The 24137-nt window shown below is 39.1% G+C and overlaps 2 protein-coding genes across 4 annotated transcripts; both read right to left on the bottom strand.

The window, feature by feature from the left end:
* Nucleotides 1–1816: 1816 nt before the first annotated feature.
* LOC116189036 (PHD finger protein EHD3) lies at nucleotides 1817–5958 on the bottom strand. 3 transcript variants are annotated; one of them, XM_031518528.1, is made up of 5 exons: nucleotides 5637–5958; nucleotides 4762–4995; nucleotides 4343–4666; nucleotides 3862–3951; nucleotides 1817–3153 (listed from the first exon to the last, which is right to left on the bottom strand). In XM_031518528.1, the coding sequence occupies exons 1-5, from the start codon at nucleotides 5898–5900 to the stop codon at nucleotides 2245–2247; spliced, it is 1821 nt and encodes a 606-aa protein (XP_031374388.1). In that variant the 5' UTR covers nucleotides 5901–5958; the 3' UTR covers nucleotides 1817–2244. The 3 variants fall into 3 exon arrangements, with proteins under 3 accessions (XP_031374388.1, XP_031374387.1, XP_031374389.1); XM_031518527.1 differs by having other exon boundaries at nucleotides 3847–3951; XM_031518529.1 differs by lacking the exon at nucleotides 5637–5958 and adding an exon at nucleotides 5319–5622 and having other exon boundaries at nucleotides 3847–3951.
* Nucleotides 5959–9323: 3365 nt separating this feature from the next.
* Nucleotides 9324–9942, bottom strand: LOC116188606 (probable calcium-binding protein CML44). Its single transcript, XM_031518064.1, has one exon. It carries the CDS (start codon nucleotides 9855–9857, stop codon nucleotides 9363–9365), a length of 495 nt encoding a protein of 164 aa, XP_031373924.1. The 5' UTR covers nucleotides 9858–9942; the 3' UTR covers nucleotides 9324–9362.
* Nucleotides 9943–24137: the final 14195 nt, after the last annotated feature.

The following is a 24137-nucleotide window of genomic DNA, read 5'->3' on the forward strand; positions in this document are numbered from 1 at the left end:
GTAGTCTATTTCTGCCTGCACATCGTAACGTTCTATTAAACACCCGCCCTCAACAATTGACCTCGAGCCGAGATCATCTTCCCTGCTCGGGCAAGGGGGGACACTAACACGAGGCGCACTCTAGGTTGCACTTGGACATATATTAGGTCTGGCGTGGTGTGGGTTTGTACATGCACGTGGATGCGCATACGCGTAACCTAGGCTTTGATACCATATTGAATTTCATTTGACTTATACGGACCTGAACCCATATTCACTTAAAAGCTTAAACTGATAAGTGTTGATATTCAAGTCTCATATAAACTCATGGTTATTCTTTCATTTTTTATATGTGGGATTATAATTCCCAACAGTTTTGAATAAAAGAGAAAGTAAAGGGAAACAATTTTGAATCTGATCTAATTATCTAATTGAACTGGAAGAATGTTTTGGGCTGACCTACAATTTATTAGATTGGGCTAACCCAAGATATCTGAAATTTTTCTTTGAAAAGCCTGAATGTAGAATCGATGGACTCGCAAATCTCAATTCAAATGCACCCTTTAAATACTTAAATTGGTACGAATCTACAAATTAATTCGCAAATTTAATAATCATGACCATGACTAATTTAGCTCGAGATGGGTTTGCCTACTCAAAGATACAGCCTTCACAACGTGCATTTTTTTTCATTCATAATACTCGAACCTGAAACTTTACTCAAATGGAACAAATACCGAACTCGAACTCTCATGTTAAACTGTGTACGAAGTGAAACGAACTGAACAACCAACACCAAACCAAAAATCACACTTCTAGCAAATATTTTGAGACAAATGCATAGATGAGATTTGAACCTAGCTTTGAAATTATCAAATCACATGGGAGTATACTTGAAAGTTGAAATTACTAAACGATCACCTTTGGTGAAAGGAGAGGGCCTTTCAGAAGAGACGAGGTAGGAACGGCTAAAAGGAGAGGACCTTGGTGTGGTGGCTCATCAATCAGCTAGCACCATCTTTCATTTCCTCACCTCCCTATTAGGTGCGAGATACAAGCAGTGGTGGCTTGTCAACTGACCACCATTTTTTGGGCGGCATAGGGAGGGCATGGAAGCCAACACACCCCTCCCTTTGTCATTCTCTTTCCTGTTTTTTGATTCTCAAAATCATATTTATTTGTTTAAATTATAAAAAATAAATAATATATAAAAATTTTCATGCTAGAAATGACGAACATCAGCCTTATTGAGTAATGTTCTTTATTAGCACTTAATAGTTTTCCGGTATATCAAGCAATGTTTTATAGGAGCATTTGACGGTTCTCGCTTCATTCAAAGTTAAGAACTTATTTCATTAATTATTATTTCAATTCCAATCAAACATAACCTTTATTTGTTGGTAATTTACCAAACTCAATTATTTCTTTTAAATAAATGATAGATTGGCATTTTACCCACTCGAAGTATCCCCGATTACTCCAAATATCATCGAGCATTCTAAATTCCAATCTAATGCTTCAATATCTGGGATATATCTTGAGTACGTGTAATGGGTACATCATTTAATTTCCACGGAGAAGATTTTGTTTCAGGTCGCTTGTTTGACAGCGCTTAATTTGTTCAGGTCACCGGACACAATGTTTGGATTGAAGAAAAATGATGGGCAAGGCCGGATTATAACAAGATCTATACATTAATCCATGAAGTTCTGATCCATGCGCAGCAAGCCACTTCCTCATGGATACGATTTACACAATGATCTTTTGATCGACCTAAGAGAATGCAAAATGAAACACGGTAGCAACAGAAACAGAACCAGACATCGACAACGATAGCTAGACTCACCAACGGTCTGCAGTTGCTCAAGTCAATTTACATGAAAGATGGCTAGACGTCCACAAGATGTTCACATGAAAGACTGATCATTTGAATTGATTTGAACCAAAGAATGTATGCTGGTCCGTTACCACATTAGCTTCCAGTCATACAATTGAATACAAAGTTAGCTCGCTATCGAGCCTATCCACCACATACAATTCTAAGGTAATGAATGGATGTCAGTTCCCCTTCGTCAAACCAATCTACATTTTTCCCCAAGCAGCTACAAGTCAGCCAAAAACCTAAACAGTTTACTAACCTATCGCATCTGGTTCTTCCCCCAAACACTCTCAGCAGAAGCTGGTTATCGTCAAGCACACCAAAGATTACAAAATCAATAGTACAAGGTTGGTATTACCTTTGCAGTTGTTTTCTTTCAGTCCATCTCAACCCTTTATCCTGACAGCAGCAAGGTTCTCTTCGAAGTTCAGAGTCTTTGCTGCATTAAGGAGCATGTCCATTCCTCCTCCTTTGCTTGATCCCTCACCAGCTTCTTCCTTTATTCTCTTTCCCTTGCCTCGATGTACCACTCTGTCTTTGATTTTCTTCCTCCCGCGTTTACCCTTTACTTTTACACCCTCGCAGGCCCTCTTAACCCGGAGAATTGCTTGGATCCCAGCCTCACATTTGCTGCAAAACCACTTCCCCACCGGAATCTTACTTAGGGGGGGTTTCACGCAGTAGATGTGATATGCCTGATCACACGCATCACACAAGACGATCTTATCGTCATCCTGATCTGAGAGACACGCTTGGCAGAGGCAAGAAGGGCAGTACCAGTAGGAGGCATAAGACTTCAATTGCTTTGCAGTCAAGCATCTCTCATGGTAATTCCCATGAGGACAAAGAGAGTGACCACATTCTCTGATAATTTCATCTTCAAACATGTCACTCCCACATGTGTTGCAGAGACCCAAAGAATTCTGCAATGGCTTGCTACTATCATCATCATTGCTACATGCCAAATCCTTCTCCCTGTTACTCAAAGCTATTTTCTCGCCGACACTAGTGAAGTCAGTTTTCAAACTGCATAACCTCTCGCACACAACACAGTTCTCGTGAGTCGGTCTTTTTCCATATGAAATGCATTGGGTGCAATACCAGTTCCGTGGGGGAATCTCTTCTACTGCAGGCTCAATACAAGAAACATGGTACATGTCTTCACATGAGTCGCATATTAAGCATTCCCTCCCATGTGCTCTCTCACCACAACGTCTACAAGTGCAGTCCTTGAACACACTCCAATCCCCTGCTTGTTCCAATTTGGTATCACGCTGAGGATCTTGGGCATGTACCTAGCATGCAGCAAGCAAATTACTTTTCATTCAAACAGTCAACAAAACCAAGTCTGCAGTACATGAGGAAAGCCTGAGCAACATCCAATCCTGATGGCCTTTTATTTTATTTTATTTTATATTTTTCCTTTTTGCACCGGTGAAGTCCGATGAAAATGCACAAAATCTAAAGAATAAGGCAATCAGGGCAAAGAAATATCTGTAAATCCTATTACTCCATATATAAATATCAACCTATAACCATATCATGTTATCAGCCAATTAATTAAAGGACCTACAAACAGAAATGAAGTAATCTTTTCTTGGTCTGCTCTAGACACTGCCAGCAGGCTTCTGTCCACACAAGAGACTAAATGGCCGAAAATGTTGGAATATCTGCTTTCTGAGTAATACTAGCTAAGAAACTATAGTCCTAAGCATAAACATTATTTCTGTAGAATATGAATTTGCTATAGTATCTCAACCTCATTATGTTCTCTACCAGATGTGCACTCCGTTGCTTTTTTCACATAAGGACAAGAGGATCATAACAAAGAAAAAGAGAGGGAGAGACTGAGGTCTACGGATGACACTGCCACAATAGTGCGACAACATATTTTAAGACAACTTCTGCAAATGGCACGCACACACACACACATACATGACCAGCTATTTCTGATGGAAAACGGTGGAGCATAAAGAAGAAAACAGTACCATAACTTGTCTCACATGTTCATGACAAGGAATTCTAGATAGGTCTGCAAGACCCTTTGCAAGAGAAAGCAACTGAATACCAATCCCTTCAAGCTTTCGCCAAACCTGCAAAATATGCTCAAGATAAGATTACCTCTTTTCAATTCTGGTTTATAAAACAAATGTGCTACTAAGAAATCAATATCCTGAAGCTATATATGTAGACTCGTATTCAAACAAATGCACTAATGCAGAAGCAGAATAAAGTCCATATGTGATTAATACAAAGAGTAGCCAGTGCAAGCAAAAGGTTTTCCTGGGACAGCCAGAGGCACGAGAAGACGTCAGGAAAAGCCAAATCCATGTAGCACAATAACAATATGTCAGCTAACAACATTTCCTTGACAGCAAAAGGAGGCTATTGTCTATCCTTTGAAGATCATTAACTTGGCCATTTAAAGAAAGTGTGAAGCAAATCATAGACAAAACTTGGAAATTCACTAAGCAAGTACATCACCTGCTCAAAGTCTGAAGAGAAACGTGCAGGTGAGTGTTTATAAATCCCTTCCTTCATCCTTGAGTCAATGAGTCCGAAGTCCAATAAACGATCAATCTTGCTTCCTTGAAAATTTTCAGACAGAAGCTTACACAACAGATTAAACTTTCCAGATATTATAACATTGTAGAAAGCGCGTAGACACGTCTCATTCATTGAGTCTTGATTGAATTCATCGGAGGAGCCGTTCAATGTACATCCAGCACCCTTAGCTGCAAAACCATTACACATCCACCCTGCCTGAGCAGCATGTCCAGGCCTTCCATCAGACATGAATACAGGTTCCTAAACAATTTATAATATACCATGCGTTAAATAGGAGGATGAGAAAGAGGTGAAAGGCAAGACCAAGATCAATGAGAATATGTTGTTCCCCAAACCTTAATTTTTGTACTATTAATGTCAAGCGAATGTTGGATTGCTTTCTTAATGCATCCTGCTAGACCCCCGCCCTCACTCAATGAATGGTTTATCTGCTCCAACACAACTTTGCACCATTGCCCGTGTGTAGAATCGCTAAGATCATCAGCAGCTCCGTGAGAAGCTAATGTGGAGGCATGAACTTCTTCAAATACAGTGCCTTCTGAAGCTCTATCTTGCAGTTCCTTAGAAGTCTGCAAGGAACCAAACATAGACCCTGAGCATAAACTATGAGAAACTGCAGCAGGGCAATGGAGAATCTCACAGAAAGATAATCTTTCAAATAGATATTATCAACGAGAAATGAGCCAGCCTCTTAATATCCATTAGGTGAAGGACCCGAATTTTTTTATGACATTAAATGACATGTGCTACATTCTTCAACCACATCGAACATAAAACAACAGTCCTTACTTCAATTTCTCAATTCTCTAATTTCCTGCCTCATATGGCTGCTTCATTTAAAGCATAAGCAAATATGGACTTGGCCAACCTTGACCTTACGAGTCAGACAGACCTTCAAGACTCTAGGCATGAACAGATTTGGTCTTGCAATTACTGACTCATCCTTCAGCCTTACTTCCCGAATAATTTGCAGAATTTGACACGGCAACACCATCGCCGAATGATTCGTACTTACAACTGACTTGAATTCCACAGTTCAAGACTCGTTCCTCGGCCAAATGTCCAACTACTAGCGAAATTCGACAAGATTAACTCCTCGAACTGACGACTCATGCTGGCAAATTCTTGAAATGGCGACTCAACAGCCGCATCCTCGTCAACGCAAAAAAGAATTCCCCGCACAATTAGGCCTCAAAAGCACAATGCAAACCTGAGTTTCCAGCTGAACCGTCCCGTCGGTGTTCGGCGTCCCCTCCTGCCCGCTCCTGGTGGCGGAACTCGACTTCTCCAGTAGCTTGCGCCGCTTGTAAGTCCGGAAACCCACGGCGGCGCCGGAACTGCCTTCGCAAGGGTCGCTCTCGGCCGGCACTGTTGGGCAGCAAGGGTTCGGCTCATCGGGCTTCGGAGACGAACCGGCGACACCGCATTGACTGGTTCCCTCCTCAGCCGGAGCCCCGTCGTTTCCGGGGGCCATCGAAACCCTAAACTTTCGGAGGTCAACTGTTGTAACTTCTTTCAGCCCATTTTCTCTTGGGCCTCCCTCTTTTTATATGTTTGCAAAAGCGTCCCTTCTTGTTTTTTTGGTTATTATGATTACACACGAACTAAGGAGAAGGGGAAATCAAGAGGTACGGAAAGTCTCACTAGCAAAAGTCCAACTAAAACCAATTCAAGTCAAAGGCAATGCCACTGCACCAAACTTCTCTTCTAACATGCTTCTTTTCATTTACGTTTTAATATATGTAGGTGTGTACCTAAATGGTCAAAACATAGTCAAATTTGCGCTATTCATACTTGAGTAATATTAGGTCGGTTTTTTGTCCGTTTTAGAGGAAGAGCAAACAAAGAGGCATGTGTAATCTTATTGATGTGAGAATAGAACATAGAACCTCTAGATTTTTAAGCAAGAGCCTGGCCACTTTCTCTAAATTAGATTATTCGATTTTTCTTATTTTTTTGGCTTAAAGAATAACCAAATAGGTTGGACTTATTTGGCTTTTAAGCCAAAAATATCCCTGGCTGCATTCACTAACAACAATCAAGATGTAGGTCAGTTTAACATCAAATCTGTATCCTCTACATAAAAAATCACATAAGAAAATATCTCCACAATAAAAATAAAGATATATCGAATTTCGGTATTACAAATAACGGTCGTGGATGTAATAGTAGATAATAAGAATAAAGGAAAGTATTTCTATTATGATAAAAATCATCAACATTTTCCCTGCTTCAGGTCGAGTTCTAAATTCTTTTCTCGAAAATATATCGAATCTCACATGAGCAATGATGCAATCTTTGAATAAGGATGACTTTAAATAGATTGCGATAGAGTTTTACGATTCTTCAACTCACATCTCAATCATCACCAGAAAAGTCTCAACCATTTCAATCAAAGAACCAAAGAAAAGTCGAATTGGCTTCTCCCCTTATAAGGCTAGACTTAAACATGAAAATTGATAAATAGGTATAGTCCAGTCCCGTGACACTCAATTACCTGAAATCAAGTGGTTCCATGTTTAATACTCGTTTGTCAATGAGACTATTTATCCCCTTTTGTGTCCCATTTTTTTTTATAGTTTTTCTTCTCTTTTTTTTCCCTTTTTTTTGGTGAATTTGAGGCCGAGGCCCGAGTTCAATAAAAAATAACTCAAATAATGCAATAATGAGGCATGGTGGTGAATTTGGGTCCGAGACCCCAGTTCAATAGAAAAATAGGTCAAACAATACTATAACAAGGTATGATGGCCTTATAACACCACCAAATAACAAGAAATGGAGCCCAAGTGGACAAATACCATGTCTATGGACGACCGGTAGAGTGAGCATAAAAGCCAATTCGCATAGTGACTTCTTTCACGAAAGACGCGCTCGACCATCACTGTCCAATCCCGATGAGTCACGGTGAATATATCTCGTGCTAGTGCCCCCATTATATCTTAATAGACTCACGAGCCTCCTTAAATGATTTGTATAGATATGTATTTTTTTTGCTAGATATATATACATATATACTCTCTCCTATCTTTCCCCCACTCAAAGTAATACTAGCCTGAATATCGAGAAATGGAGTGTAGTGCAGTGGCTAACACCCTCACTTGGTAACCTAGAGGTTCCAGGTTCAATTCTTATCAGTGGGACTACCCGTACCCCTTTATTTAGATTTCATTTTTATTTCCTTGTACTAAGGCATGAGCCTCCTATTGTAATAGAAAAAAAAGTAATACTAGCCTGCCTCAATTTTTTTCCTTATTATTTTTGGACGAATATTATTCAATATAATAATTGCGCACAGGCAAAATGTTTATTGAATTTGTTTGGACCATTAATCATATGTTTCCCATGTTGAGTCTCCGTCTAAGCATGTGTTAGGACCACGAAATTCGGGTCCAAGCTACGAGTAATTCACGTGCATCTCGTTGATGAAGAAAATGGATCCACAGCCCATGTTCAACCTCAAACACCTGCACAAGGGGAGATCCGAGGTGGTGCCCGATTTTCTTATCCAACGCTCAAGTCAGTGTGAGTCGTGAATATGAGAGAAAGTAATGAATTGTTGATAATATAGGAGAAAGTAATAATTGTGAGAGAAAATATAATTGTGTAGGCCCCTTTAGTTTTTTAAATTTTTTTAATTATACTCCACTTAACTCCACTTATTTTCAATTCAACAAAATAGTTATTACTTTTCCCTTTTTCTTTAATTTTTTTAACCATTCAATTCAATTTTTAATACTAAACTATCCAAACTATTCATTACTTTTTTCACAATTCAACAACAGAATCATTACATTATCTCAATTATTCATTACTTTTTCATATTTTTTCTCATAATTCAACAACATATGCATCATATATGGCACACATACATCCATAATATATATAATCGGTCATTATTAATCGTATGAGTACATTACAATTATTTTTGCTAATCATAAGAATCTTATTATGTGTATACCAGCACAAGTAAAATTGACTCCTAAAAATAATTAATAGGGTTATATTTAATAAGGCTAGATTCATAAATTTGCTTTATTGATAAATAATTTTTATTAAACTTTCTTATGTTATAAAATTATCGAATAATTCAAAAATAGTTTATATTTTTCTATTACTTTAAGCACTATATTTGATATGATAGACATCTAAAATACGATATATATTTTTAAATTACTTATATAATTACAATTTTATATTATTAATTATCGTATGCACATATCCACATGATATCTATGGTATAATACACAATTTAATATATCCAAGTGCAAGCTCTTTCGAACTAATATAATATTTTCTGTGTGAATCCTAGTATCCGTAAGCCCAATTGGTTCCCAACTAATCCAATTGAGCCGAGTCAGTTTATTAAGAGGTAAAACTCTCTCAACGTGAATTTAATTCATATTGGATATATAAGACAATTAGTTGTAACATTATTATCAGTTTATTTATATTTAGTATAATTTTATTGAAAATTACTGTTTTAAATTCAAATTAATTATTGTTTTTATCAATAAGAAATATTTTGTTAAAAGTGTGAGTAATTCCCATAAAAATGATATTAGGTATGCAATAATAAACCTATGCAACGCACGGAATAGAATACTAGTAATATTATAAGGTTCAATTATTTAAGATTTTCACGTACATTTAAAATGATGAGTAGTTAAACCTTTAAAATTAAGTGCTTTACCAATCTCTTTTTAGGGTTACAATAGCGTCGTGAGCTTGGAAGTAACGTATGATAGGCAAAAAGAGAAAGAAAATTAACCTTATAATGGTATTGATGAGAACAAATACGTTTAATTATTAAAACCAGTTCCTTTAAGAAAATTCAATCCAAAATTGCATATCTTTCCCCATTAAAATTTTGATAATCAATATATGGATGTGATGAGTAAAGAGGGAATAATATCAATTAAGTGTATATCATTATGAATCAAGAAACTGTAAACAACATCATATGCTTAAACTCCAGAAAATCGAGCAGCCCGTCCCTATTGGTATCGTATGCATTGATCATTCTCCCGCAGTCTCTGCCGCTCCTCTCGTCCCACATTCCCAACCTCGAGAGCACACTCTGGAGCTCCTCGGTAGAAATGAATCCGTCACCATTGAGATCGAACACTTTGAAAGCCTGGAAAAGGTCATCCTCTTGATCGGTCTCCAGTTCGATGTTTTCCCTGGAGTCAGCCTCCTCTCCAATGGCGATGCTCCCGTTGCTTTTGTCCGAGATGGAGTTGTAGAAGATCAAGAACTCGTGAAAGTCGACACTCGATTTCCCGATGGAAGACTCAAGCTCTTCGAGGCTGTGTATGTGGCCGATCATGTTGAGGAGCCAGTTCAGCTCCTCAGTACTCAAGAGCCCGTCGCCATTCTTATCAAGGTTGTCAAAAACCCGACGCAAGTCCTTAAGACCGAGGGGGGAGGACATTCTCTCTAAGCGTTTGAAGGAAAGGGGATGAATCGTGGAGCTAGCTAGAATATATTTTTTGAGGAGAATGACTGAATGAGGTTAGTTAAACACACGAACGCACACAAGGATATATATATATATATATATATATATATGCGTGTGTAGTTTGACAATTTGAACATGTTGTACGGTTACGTACAATAATGCGGCTCGCGGGGTTTCGAACGAAGTTCACAAGAAGCTTCCTGTCGGGTTCATCCCTGAAACCTAATGACCTTTTTCGTACGTTGTTTTATGAGTATATCATCCAAAAAAAAAAAGCACGACTTTTACCGTCTTCTCTCTCTCTCTTCTTTTTTTTTTCTTTTTTCTTTTTTCTGATTCTATCACAAACTTTGAGTAATAGCATAGAAATACATAATATTTGTTATGAATATAGCATGCAGTTAAATTTTCCATTAAATATAAGGGTAAATTGCACTGGTGGTCCAAAAAATTTTACAAATATTTCAATATGGTACAAAAAGTTTTTTTTGCTACTTGACTGTACAAAATGTTTCAAAGTTGTTTTAGTATAGTACAAACCGTCATCTCACCATTGACGCCGTCAAGCCGACGCTGTTGGTGCAAAACCGATTTTTGTGGGACGTTACATGATGGTGCAAAATGTTTTGAAATTATAACTTAATAGTACAAAATGTTTTACGTAAGTTACATGATGGTGCAAAATTTACAGTCTTGTAAAGGACAGCTTGACGGTTTGTACTATATTGAAACAACTTTGAAACATTTTGTACCATCAAGTAGCAAAAAAACTTTTTGTACCATATTGAAATATTTGTAAAACTTTTTGGACTACAAGTGCAATTTATCCTAAATGTAATGATAACGGCTGACATTGACTTAATGGTGTCACATGACACAATATTATTGGAGGAGTGGACTCCACATCTTTTTATTCAATACAAATAATTCTAATAATTTAAACTAAATTAAAAAGAAAAAAACGGAAGAAAGGGGAGGGGTCGGCAGTGGTAGTCACGCTGGCGGCCGCCACCCTCCCTTCCCCCCAAATCCTCTGCTGTCGCCGACCACTTCTGTTGTGGTTGGCGACCCCGATTGAAGTGGTGGTCGCCGCAATCGAGGCCCTCACTGTCGAAATAGAAAGAGGCTCGAAATTGGGGCTTTTTTTATTCCGGTTGTAGGGGCCTCGACTGCGGCCACTATCCACCCAATCGAGGTCGTTGGCCATAGCAGGGGTGGTCGGCGACCCCGATTGGAGGGTGGTGACCACTGGGTTCGCCACCACAGCAGACCCCGTCCCCTTTTCCACCATTTTTCTTTTTTTTTTTTGAATTATTTTTTTATTAAATGAAATAGTGTGGAGTTCACTTGTCCAATAATATTGTGCCACGTGGCACCGTTAAGTCCACGTCAGCCGTTACCGTTATATTTAGTCGAAAATTTAACAGCATACTAGATTCGCAACTAAATTCGAAAGTCGTGTCTTTCTGTGTTATTTTTCAAATGTCGTGTGTAAACTAATATCCCGACTAATCCAATTGAAGCCGAGTCAGCCCATTAAAAGATAAGACTCTCTCAATCATGAATTTTCTCTATATAAGACTTGAATCTGAAACCTTTTTTAAGGGGAGACATTGTTGTCGCAATCTTGGAAGAAATAATTAGTAAAGGTGCACTACTAGTCTCACTAGGTATCGAACAGGTTATGGCATGCGCCATTACGCTATACCCTATTTTTTATGTTTAATATTTTTTTGGTCAGATATAATTTGAGAAAATGGTATTATATATGCAATCGTATCAAACATGAGTCATTCAACATTTAAGGAGAACATTTTCGTGGAACCATCCTAATTATGACATCTGGAGTCCATCCGTGAACAAGAAAATATAGATAAAGTACACACGGTATACATAGTTCCCGCAAGGTATTGTATTTTCGCTACATCCACGGATAAGAAGGTTCATATAAAACTCTCAACTACGTAATCATTCCGCAACAGATTTTCCATTCTTCAGGGTAAAATTTTGGATCATACTTCGGTCGGCCTACAAAAATTCAGTCCATATGATCAGCGAGCAATCATATATTACAGTTCTATTTTTATTTTATATGTTTCCAGGAATTCCATGACCTAATTAAATAAATATAACTCTTTATTATTATATATTTATTATTAATGCTGAGCATACATAATCTACGGAATCGGTGATCCAGATGCAATTTCTGGTCTACTCAACCCAATTGCATGGATGGGGATATCTCCAAGAATTTTCTAGAGGTTCTTCTTGGAAATTAGAGATTTGCCTTTATGGTCCTTGAAAAGTCCATATCGAGGAATAAAGGCAAGTTGTGGGTCTAAATTGGAAGTCTTCTCCCCCATCGTAATTTCTTTAGCTTTCGGATTCTGGAAGTACGTGTTCTCTCCTCTATGGCAATTTCTTCTGACTTTAGCGTCATTAACTTATTGACCGGGAGTATCATGTTACGGTAACATTTCCTTCGATTTAAGATCAAGAAATTCTGAGTTTTCCTCATTAGCAGGTGTCGCGATGAACGTGATTTTTAAGCCTCCGCCCTCAATTTAGAATTCTGTTAGTCCATGTATGCTTGTGACCTAATTGGATGGGAGTTGTCACTACACTGTTTTATTTGGTCAGTAAGCTCCTAAGTCACTTAAGGGTTCAAGACACTAACCACCTAAGAATTTAAGTTTTACTCCGTCTTTAAACCAAAGAAATGACTCCAAGGACTTTATTACGAGATTAGAAGACTGCAAGCCAATAACTAGCATTTTCCGTACCCTCCTCGGCTCCTATCAGTTTCTAACATTTTTTATTTTAAAATAGAGTTGTTTATCCTAGGTCAAGGCCATATTTGCTAATTTATAAATAAATAAATTATAGATTACAGATTCCGCACGATCTACGTGCTTATATACAAATATACAGTCCAACTCTGAAAAAAATCGGCCCCACATTCAAGTCAAGAAAAATAAAATGGGCTATACCTTCAGGGCAAAACTAAATGAGGATACATTCAGGCCAGCATATGTCCCATAGGCCGAGTGAGCCTAGAAATGGGTTTAGAGCCCGAAGAGAGGAAAATGGGTGTAGAACGCCTAAGTTAAAAAAATTCTAAGTCTATTTTCCTATATTCACATATTTTATTAACAATTCATCCGGTTTTATCCATTTTTATTAACAAGGCCATATTTACATGATTAGGCCAGTCAATCCCAAAAATTAACAAAAGTAGTCCTTATTCCCTCAATGTCAATTCGACCTTCAATTTAAATCCTAGGACTCCATTAGTGGGTTATTACCCTTAATCCCTATTATTCGTGCCAATATGCATGGTTAACGATGTTTAATCAATTTAGACGCAAAAATGGGATTTTTATTTAATTAAGTCAAGTAATTGACTTTAACTGGTTCAAGGATCCCGGGTCCTAATGACCCACCCTAAATCTAAAGAGTATCTAATTACCCTTAGTCCCATGTGATTAAGCCAAGTATATATGATTATTACAAATAAATACAACAATTTCACATTTTGCCCGATTTTGACTCAATTATTCACACACAAATTTGGCCATACTCACAAATGGTTATTTACACTAATTAGGCCTGAAGTCATTCGATTAGACTCAACTAGACTTCAATTCCTATGGCCGAAACACTAATTAGGTCAATTTCACATAAATCGGTCTAATTACTCATAATTAGACTCTAATTAAGCAAAATCAGACCTAATTGGACACTATGTCCAGTCAGCCACATTGCTATCCGCACGATTAAAGGGTCCATTCATCAATTGAAGCAAGAGATAAAAGAATTGGCCACAATTAGGCCTTGTCACGCAATCGATTAGCACATAACCAAGCCTAATTGATCCCTAAATCAACCAATCGACTCTCGGATCAACTTAGCAAAAATTTCTCAACATGCTTAGAAGATCAATTTTAAGCTAATTAAGGCCAATTGAACCTAATTAAGCCTAATCTCAAGCAATGGGAAGTCAATTACCTCTGATTAAGTCCAAACGAGTCCTACCAAGCTTCCATGTCCAGAAAATATGACTCTCAGTAACGACTTGGCCAATGCCACAAGGGGAAGTGGAAATCTCCTTTCAGGCGATCCCAGTAACTGAAGACAGATACATTTTCCCATATTCACCAATGGATACAACCATCAATCAAAATACAAACATGACGGAGCCAAATCTATTTCATATGAACATGTTGGTGTGGAACTGCAGAGGGGTTGGTAATGCCAACTTCAGACACTCCCTGAGAGATCTCGTCAATAATCATCATCCCGACATCGTCATCCTCACCGAGACCCGTCTCTCGGGTGATCAAGCAACCCGAGTCGCCAACACATTCCCCTTTGATGGCTTCTTCTGCACAGAAACTACAGGTCTATTTGGAGGAATTTGGATCATGTGGCGAACTGATCGAGTCCAACTTGACATTACGGGCTCTACCGAACAGGAGGTCCACGCAATAGCTCAGGTGTGCCATCCTGTCTCCTCTCCTTGGTCACTCTCTGCTATCTATGCCAGCCCTCGCCCTAGAGAGCGATAAATCCTTTGGGAAAATCTTCGCACAATCTCTGAGTCCATGAATATGCCTTGGGTAGCCATTGGGGATTTCAATGAAATCACTAGTAGCTTAGACAAGATAGGTGGTTTTCCTATGAACGTAAACATGATATCAACCTTCAACGCGATGTTGGAAACTTGCTCTCTCACTGATCTCGGCTATACGGGGCCAAGACACACTTGGACAAACTTGCGCTCATCCTCAATCCTCATCATGGAAAGACTTGATCGGGCGGTCGCTAACCCTGCTTGGCACCTACTCTTTCCGGAAGCCTCACTACGCCGTCTTCCTCGCATCTACTCTGATCACTGCCCCCTTTTACTCAAGCTAAATCCCACAACGGATACCACCCCTAACCGCCCCTTTCGTTTTGAATCTATATGGTTCTCACACACGGGGCTCAAGAAGCTAGTCCTCCAATCGTGGGGGCAAGCTAACTTCGATCACAATAAGGCCATCATGCTCTTTAAACCCAACGTTCAGCACTGGAACAAAGAGACCTTTAGGAATGATTTTCATTGGAAACGTACTTGCTTAGCACGTATGGTTGGTATCCGACGAGCCCTAGCCATCCATCCCATCTAATTCTTAGTTGAGCTGGAGAAAAAACTCCGAGAAGAATACTCTTTGATTCTTATGCAAGAGGAAGAGCTATGGGCACTCAAAGCTAGAACTAACTGGATTATGGAAGGCGACCGGAATACTAAGTTTCTCCATGTGTCTACTATAATTCATCGCCGTCGAAACAGGATCTCGACCCTTCGGAACTCGGTTGGCGAATGGATCACTGACAACATATCTCTCAGAGCCTTGATCCAATCTCACTTTCAACAGCTATTCAGCTCCAACAAAACCTTCACCTGTCTAGCTATGCCCGACTTCCCGAGCTAGAGAATAACCTTAGACCCCGCTAAGGCTACCTCCCTTCTCCGTCCTGTTCTGAGTGAGGACATTACCAATGCCCTTTTCTCTATCAAGCCTTATAAAAAACCAGGACCGGATGGTCTCCACGCTTGCTTCTATCAGAGGTGTTGGGACATTGTCGAGCCCTCCGTCCAGCAAGCTATCCTCCAGTTCTTCAACTCAGCTACCTTGCCTGATGGTGCTAACCATACCCTAATCTCGCTTATCCCGAAGCACAAGTCACTAGAAACCATCTCACAATACTGTCCCATTAGCCTTTGTACTACAATCTATAAAATCATCTCCAAAATACTGGTGAGAAGGATGAGTCCCCTTCTTCACGACCTCATTTTGCCTTTCCAGTGCAGCTTCTTGCTTGGTAGAAGAGCCGCTGATAATGTTATATTACTTCGGGAAGTTATGCACTCATTCAGAAAATGCAAAGGGAAACGGGGGAATTTTGTTCTTAAACTAAACCTGGAGAAAGCCTTCGACCGTCTTGAATGGTCCTTCATATGCGAAGTCCTTCAGCACTTTTGTTTTCCGAATGCCTGGATTGACTGGATAATGGCATGTGTAACTTCTACCTCGGCTTCCATTCTGCTCAATGACAGCTGCCTTGATTCCTTCATGCCCTCCCGTGGAATCCGACAAGGGGACCCATTTCCCCTACCTCTTCATCCTCTGCATGGAGTATCTAGTCAACCTCATCGAAGACAAATTGCGCTCAAGAACTTGGCAGGGAGTTAGGCCAGCCCGTGGTAGCCTCTATCTAACACGCCTTCTTTTCGCCGATGATATTCTCTTAATGGGCACCACCACTCCTAACACGAGCAGCTTTATCAAAACTATCCTTGATTCCTTCTGCGAAGAATCGGGTATGAAGGTCAATCTGGAGAAATCTAAACTTCTCTTCTCCAAGAACACATCCAGGGCTCAATGAGAAGAAACCTGCTTAATATTGAACAACCGAGAAACTGAAGATCTCGGAAAATACCTGGGATTCCCCATCGGCCTTCCCCTTATAAAGCGAAAGACTTCAACTTCATTGTCGAAAAGGTCCGTGCAAAGCTCGCAGGTTGGAAATCCAGCATGTTATCCATGGCAGGCCGAGCTGTACTCATAAACTCAACATGCGCAGCCATCCCTTCCTACTTCATGCAATGCTCACGGCTTCCGAAAACTACTATCTCCAACCTGGATAAGATCAACCGAGACTTCCTATGGGGATCTACATCCGATAAAAAGAAGTTGCACCTTGTATCTTGGGAGGTCATCACGCGACCTAAATCTATGGGAGGCTTAGGAATCCCCAACATGGACAACCGCAACAAAGCCCTTCTTGGTAACCTCGTCTTCAAAGCATCAACCTCCCATGACCCTTGGGCTTGCCTCCTCCGGCACCAATTCGCAGCAAGCAACCTAACCCGACTTCGACGAGGCTTTAGCAATTGGAAAGCTATCACTATCGGTATGAAAGTTTGGAACAAATGAGCCAAGTGGCTAATTGGCAACGGAGAATCTGCTAGCTTCTAGAACGACCACTGGATTGGTGATTCACCGCTTAAAAACCTCATACAGGGACCACTACCTAACCATGAAGAGCTTAGACTGGTTAGCTCAGTTCTCTCACGACAAAGGACCTGGGATTTCACTTCCCTTCCCTTTGAACTGCCCAAAGCGATCCGAGACTTAATCCAAGGCCTCCCCATCGACCTCAGACATGACATTCCAGACTCAATTATTTGGGGACCTTCTCGAGATGGAAATTTCACTAATAAGTCTGCCTATATCCTCCAGCTTGATCACCATGACAACTCAGAAGATGAATGGGACTGATTATGAAATGTCCAACTCTCTCCCGAATGCACTACTTCATTTGGTTGTCCATTAGAGATCGGCTTCCCACCGCAAACCTCCTTGCTCACCGGGGTCTTGCTATTCTGCCCTTCTGCCCAAGATGTCTTTCAAAACTAGAAACCATTGATCATATCCTTCGGGACTGCCTTATAGCACAATCCTTTTGGCATAACATGAAGATCTCGGCCTCTAAGTTGGGCACCTTTTCATCACTTGTTAAGGATTGGATCCGCTACAACCTCTTATCTTCCCAAGCGTCCCACCTCAACATTCCTTGGAGTGTACTCTTTGCCTTCGCTAAATGGAACCTCTAGAAAAACAAGAATTATCTTTTATTCTCTTCAAAACCTCTCCATAGTAACCTCATCAAACACACCATTCATGTTTCGGCAGAGTTCTATGCATCCCAACCCATTTTTACCGTAACTTCCAGCTTGAGCATCCAAGTCAAATGGGAGCCACCACCTGATGGTTTTCACAACTTAACTCAGATGGTTGCTCCAAAGGCAACCCATGCATAGCTAGAGCAAGAGGCCTCATTCGGGACTCTTTAGGCATATGGGTTAGAGGTTATTGGATGAACCTGGGAAGCACAACAAGCCCAATGGCTGAGCTCAAAGCCCTTCGGCAAAGACTGAATGTTGCACAACACTGTGGAGTTCGACGCTTAATTGTCGAGCTACATGCCAGGCTAATCCTCAGTTGGGTATGGGGAAATTCGTCCAACAAGGCCCTAACAAATTTGATTGATGACTGCAGGACTCTTTGTCGCAATTTTGAGGTCATCATCCCAAGACATAACTATAGAGAGGCCAACAAGTGTGTCGACCATCTTGTTAATTTTGGAGTTGGATTACCGCAAGAACTTGTTATCCTACCCCACCCCCCATCCTCTATTAGGAAGCTGTTACTCGAGGACTTAATGGGGCTTACGACCCCAAGATTTGTAAGCACTTCGTGCACGAATGATTAATTCTTAATTATCTGCTTTTTTCACCAAAAAAAAAGTCCAAACGAGTCACAAATCATCAAATTAACTAACCCAAGCATAATTTATTTTTTTTAAAAAATTAGAGAATGTACACAACTTCAATTTCATGTCAATTTTGACTATTTAAGCAATTCAAGTCTAATTATTCGTAGCCAAGTTCGTAGTTAGTCCGATTACACATGATTTTAGCTAAATTATATCTATTTACATGCCACTACCAATTAATCCTAAGAAAGGCACTAATCTCACACAATCAATGCATAATTAGCAAGATTAAGCCTATATACATTATATTAATCTTCTTAACTTCCTATTAACATAGCATCCTAGAGTATATACATCCAATCTAGGTGCATTAACATAAATATGTCACAAAAATACCGAAAATACGTCATGGGATTAAGCCAAATTAGAGACTAATTAACATGCCACTATCGATTAATCCTAAGAAAGGCACTAATCACACACAATTAATGCTTAATTAGGAAGATTAAGCCAATATACATGAAATTAATCTTCTTAACATCCTATTAACATAGCATCCTAGAGTCTATACATCCAATCTAGGTGCATTAACATAAATATGTCACAAAATACCCGAAAATTCTGTTTTTCCTCAAGAAAATTGTGTGTAGAGTAAAAAAAAGGGTTGAGAGAGGGATGGCTCGACCATCACTCAAGCTAGAATGCTCAAATAACAGCCGACCAACCTCTGGAAATTCGACCTTTATCTTCTTCTCCAACCAAGCTTCTGGAAATCGGCTCTAATCTATTTAATTGACCTCTAATTCGGGTTTACCTCACTAATTGGGAAGAGTTTAGGTTAATTTTGAGACTTTGGGTCAAGGTTTTGGCATATTCTCAACACATGAGAATGACCAAATGTCATTTCTCCAAAAAATAACACAAAGGGCAGTGGGAGACTACTTTGCAAATAATGAAAGCTCAGAGGCAAAAACAAAAGATTGTTTCAAAATTTTTAGAGGTCGGACGAGTGCCAGTAGGTCGTCCAGATAAGGATGGCCAGCTAGCCCTCGGGCGCGATTACTAATTGCGCCCAGGGTCCTGGGTGCGGATTGCAACCCGCACCTCCGTAGGAGGTGCTAGCAATGATTGCGCATCCGTCTTAAATTTCACATTTTGGCCGAAGTCAATTCAACTACTTCGAGCTGAACTGGTTTTGTCAGGAATAATAGCGTGTTCGTCCTCAAACTTTTTAAAAAACTTCATTTTCACCTTTTCGGGATTTTAGAGCACATTTGAGCAGAGAAGAATTATTAAAAAATATCCTCAGGTCTAGAAAATAGTTTTTTACTAAAAAACACCGACATGAATATTTCTCGTTACGTGAGAAGATCTATTTCTTCATCTCGAATCATTTTCCTACTAAATAAATTATATGAATCGAAAGGATTTTAATCAGGGAATACTAGAGTGCATTTTTTTTGTTAAAAATACGAGTAATTGGGGTTTTAAAGAAAGGTCTCCGGAAAGTGGGCGTCATGTTCCAAAATTCATTTTAGACACGCTTTCCAAGAAAAGAAAATGTTGCCAATTATCCCGTATTGTTTTGAAAACAAGCACTGAAAGTAGAAATTAAGGGCCTGTTTGGTTTCAAGATTATATTTTAGAATCACAATTCTAACTTAACTCTATCCACTACAAAACAAAATAACTCATACAAAGTCAAATAGTGGACCCCATTTATACCACTTTTTTCCACAACAAAACAACATAACTCATACAAAGTCAAAGGGTGGGCCCCATTTATTCCACTCAAAATCAAAATCAAAATCAAAATCTGATTTTAAAATCCTACTATGAAACAGACGCAACATAAGTAATTAGTACTTGAGGACTGACCTGTTTTAGTTTGAAAGTCCTTCTAATGCGTAATCCACGTGCGCTTAAATCTGCTCTTTAACTTGATGTGCTCCCCCAAATGGTAAATCTAGCTCCGGTTAGAATGAGGTGCTTAGAGTGGGACTCCTCATACCTAACGTTGTCAGAATCGCGATTCTAACTAGAATTGGTTGAGGGTCGTGGAATCGTGAATTGTAGAATCAAATTGGGAATCGTAATATTTTACTTGCAATTAAAAAAACAGCATGTATATAGAAGGACGACGATTTGAAAAGAGAATGCAAGATTTGAGCAATGAGAGAAACTAGGACTGGAGTATATTCTTTCTTCAAGACTTCGACAGAACTCAGAAGTCAGGAGTCGATTCTCCATTGATTCATCGATTAGTAGAAGAGGAAAAAAAATCCAATCACGTTGATCTATGGGCCGAATAACTGGACTGGGCTTGGTTCAATTTTTAGTTTTGAGCCTAATGTAGGATCGGTAGAATCATACTGATTCTACGATTCCACGACTTTGGACGTGATATTACCACGATTCTAAGATTTCGGTTCCTGGGATGAAATTGGAATCGCTAGTCCCCTTGTGAATCGTAGAATCGTGCGATTCTACGGTTCGACTCGCGAGTCTAACAACCATGCGTCCAGTTCTAAGGGTTCTCAGGACCATAGAGCACTCTTCACACTGCTCTCCGGAAATCATCTTTACCTCATGAGTGACTCTCGACCGAAAAAAGAAGGGCCCTTCTAGCAAAGTTCCCGAGCTACTAGCTCATTACGCGAAGCATTAACAACCGAGGTTAGGCCCACCCGGTCCCAGCCCAAGGGCTGAGGAGGACATTGCAGATCGGACTGCATAAATCATTAGGCTTCCCGAGTAGCTCCAGAAGGGTTCCAAATGCCTCTCGACAAGGTTAACAGAATTGTGATTCTAGCTGGAATCAGTCGATGATCGTGAATTGTGAATCGTAGAATCGAATCGTGAATAATAAGATTCTACCTGTAATTAAAAAATAATATATATATATATATATATATATAAACAAGTCACAGTTCATAACTTAAAGTCTCGAAATAGAAACAAAAAGCTAACAACATAATACAGGATGAACAAACAGATCAAATGTCTTCCAAATCTTCATCGCTAGTACCAACATCATCGGTGCACAGCAGCGGAGAGCTCGAAGCAGACAATAGCACACAACAGTGCTCGAAGGATGACGATTAGAATTAGCAATTTCAACCAAATGAGGAAGGATGATGATTACAATCGGCAATTTGAGCGGGGGATGAAGGCAATTTGAATATGAGAATGCAAGATTTGAGCAATGGGAGAAGTTAAGGCTAGAGTTTTTTCTTTTCTCAAGACTTCAAGTATTTATTTGAGAGTGCAAAGCGAGGAATTTTTTTGTACATATATTCATGTAACGATCCCAGTCGGCGAGTGAGCAGTTCAAGCGCTGAATCGGTTGAGTCAATCTACACCCCCTGAGGATGAGTAAGCTTTGCATTTCTTGGTTTCGGCTTGCGCGGGGAATCGATCATCATGGCCCGACGAACTGAAACGCGAGGACGGCGGGCTGGACCCTCGATACAAGGGTTCCCTCGGGCTCTTAGTCCGAATTGATCGCTTTTCAACTAATGTACGATGTCAAACTGAGCAAGTCGAGTGAAACCTAACATATGTGGTAAACAAACTAAAAGTGGCAAACCCTAAACAAACTAAAGTATCGACATGGTGTGCGGGATATAGGCTCGCACGTAAAAGAACCCCCGAACTCAAAACTCTTGGTTCCGCAAGACCATATGCGTTAGTAAACAAGGTGTATTCCTTACTCCTAGTCCCGGGCAACTCACGGACTCTCGACTTTCGGGTCGTAAAAGGTAGTGGCGACTGCTTCTCATGCGCGTCCATTCGCGTCCCACAGTAAGGTGGATACTCTCAAGCCGTGCGATCGTGTGCACGTATGCGGGTTCTGACGAGACGAAATTCGGGTATGCACACCATGTATTAATGGTGGCAGCGGCAAGTTTCTTTTTCTCCAATGATCGGCGCATTAGAATATCATTTTTTTTAAGAAAAAGGGTTGGATATTTTGTTAATTTTAATTGCCATATTTGCACCGAAAAAGATTGCCGTAGTTGAATGTCCTTAAATCAAGGGACACGATAAATTCCTTAATTGATCGTGGCGATAATAACTGCCATAGAAAAGCACACACAGAAATATCATTTATGCAACTTGTCATGACAATTATTATTACATGTTGTTACAAACATTTACTCGTTGTGGCATTTGACAAATCTAAACTTCTTCTTAGCTAAAGTTCGTCGAATTGAGAAAGAATTTCAATAATAGTATGAAATTTGTTCATATTTCAAGAGGTACTTCTTCAAAAGTAAAATTCTAAAAGCGCAAATATTTGAATATTAAATCTCCAAAACACAAAGTCACACACAACAAAAATAATACTGTTACATAATTAGTTGGTATTCACTTGCATGAATTAGCTTAAAAAATTTATAAAATATATCTCGCAAGTTCGTAATTAACATTTCAAATCCTTTATTATAATTTACTTATCATGATTTATATTAAAAATTACACTTAGTATTATAACTTTTCCAATTTAATTGAGAGCTATGAAGTAAAATTATTTATTTGTGGTGACCATAAGCTTTCTTTTCAATAAAAGGCATCCAATATCAATTTCTATCATTACCTAAGCAATTTCCCCTAGGAAATAAATCATCTCTAGAATATATTACAAGATCTTCCCCAGATCATGAAAGAAATCCCTAAGTCACTACTGTCAAGATATGTCCAATCCGCTGTCGCACCACATTACTACTTTCAGGGAATTTTCATGGCGATATGACACATTTAGTTACTAGTAATGACCAATATGCAGCTCTTCTGTTCAAAATAAGCATGACAAGAATCATTAGCATAAACTGCTTTCAATACTTTCACTGGTTTCAACGCACACCTTTGGCTTATGGGCTTATATAAGCCAAATCAAATGATGATTTGCACTGGCAAATTTCATTAAGTATTGAAACATATCTTAACTGTCCTTATCATCTGAGAAGTCTGCGCGCGAGCAAATAAATCAAACTTGAATTGAATATTATTTCAACTTTATAGAAGTGTATAGATCAAAATTTGATAATCACAATAACTCAAAATCATTTATCACAAAAGAAAAGATGCACAATACAAGGTGAAATCCGAGACTCTTGCCAATAGAGGATCAATACAACTAATTATGTGTAAAACATAAGCCAAACAAACGGTTAATCATCCACAAAATAAAAATTCACATTCCCTACACGTTTCTACTGCCAAGCAACAACACGGGCATGAGATTAGTATTTCTAGTGAATGGGTGTAGAAGTAGCCGTAGCTTGCTGACCCAAAATCAGCAATATTCATTCATAACATCCGATATAGGCAATAATAATTTCTTACTACATAGTAAATAATCATTTTCATAATATATTTCAAGTTTGTGCCTGCCTCATGTTATAATCAAATGTCTTGGCATTTCATCATGTCACTGTTGTCATGACAGTTGTTATCATAAATATGTTGCATTTTTCTCAAAAAGTGCAATCTCAGCACAACTTTTTGAGGGGAAAAAAAAAACTATCGGTTTATAAGGCAGTCATGACTGATTGGTCAACACTCAACCAATAATATTGCAAGCATTGCACCAACTATTATCGCATGTCAAGACCAAACAAGCTTGTCTTAAACAATCAATGTGAACATAAACCTATATTACGTTAATTCCTCATTTAACAATGATGTCGATTCCTGCGGTTTCAACTGTTAGTTGGCATGTCAAATTGTCACAACATATAAAATTTTGGAATTTTTACGTCAAATGGCTCATGATTTACGCGTTTCGTCAAATTTATTCTATACTTTTTTTTGTCAGATATATTCCATGATTTACATTTTACTCGAAATCTATCACACCGTTTTTGTTGTCTGTTAATGAAACGTTAGTAAGCTCCAAATCTATCCCATGATTTCAATTTTATC

Source organism: Punica granatum, chromosome 8 (genome assembly GCF_007655135.1).
Source record: "Punica granatum isolate Tunisia-2019 chromosome 8, ASM765513v2, whole genome shotgun sequence".
Lineage (NCBI taxonomy): Eukaryota > Viridiplantae > Streptophyta > Magnoliopsida > Myrtales > Lythraceae > Punica > Punica granatum.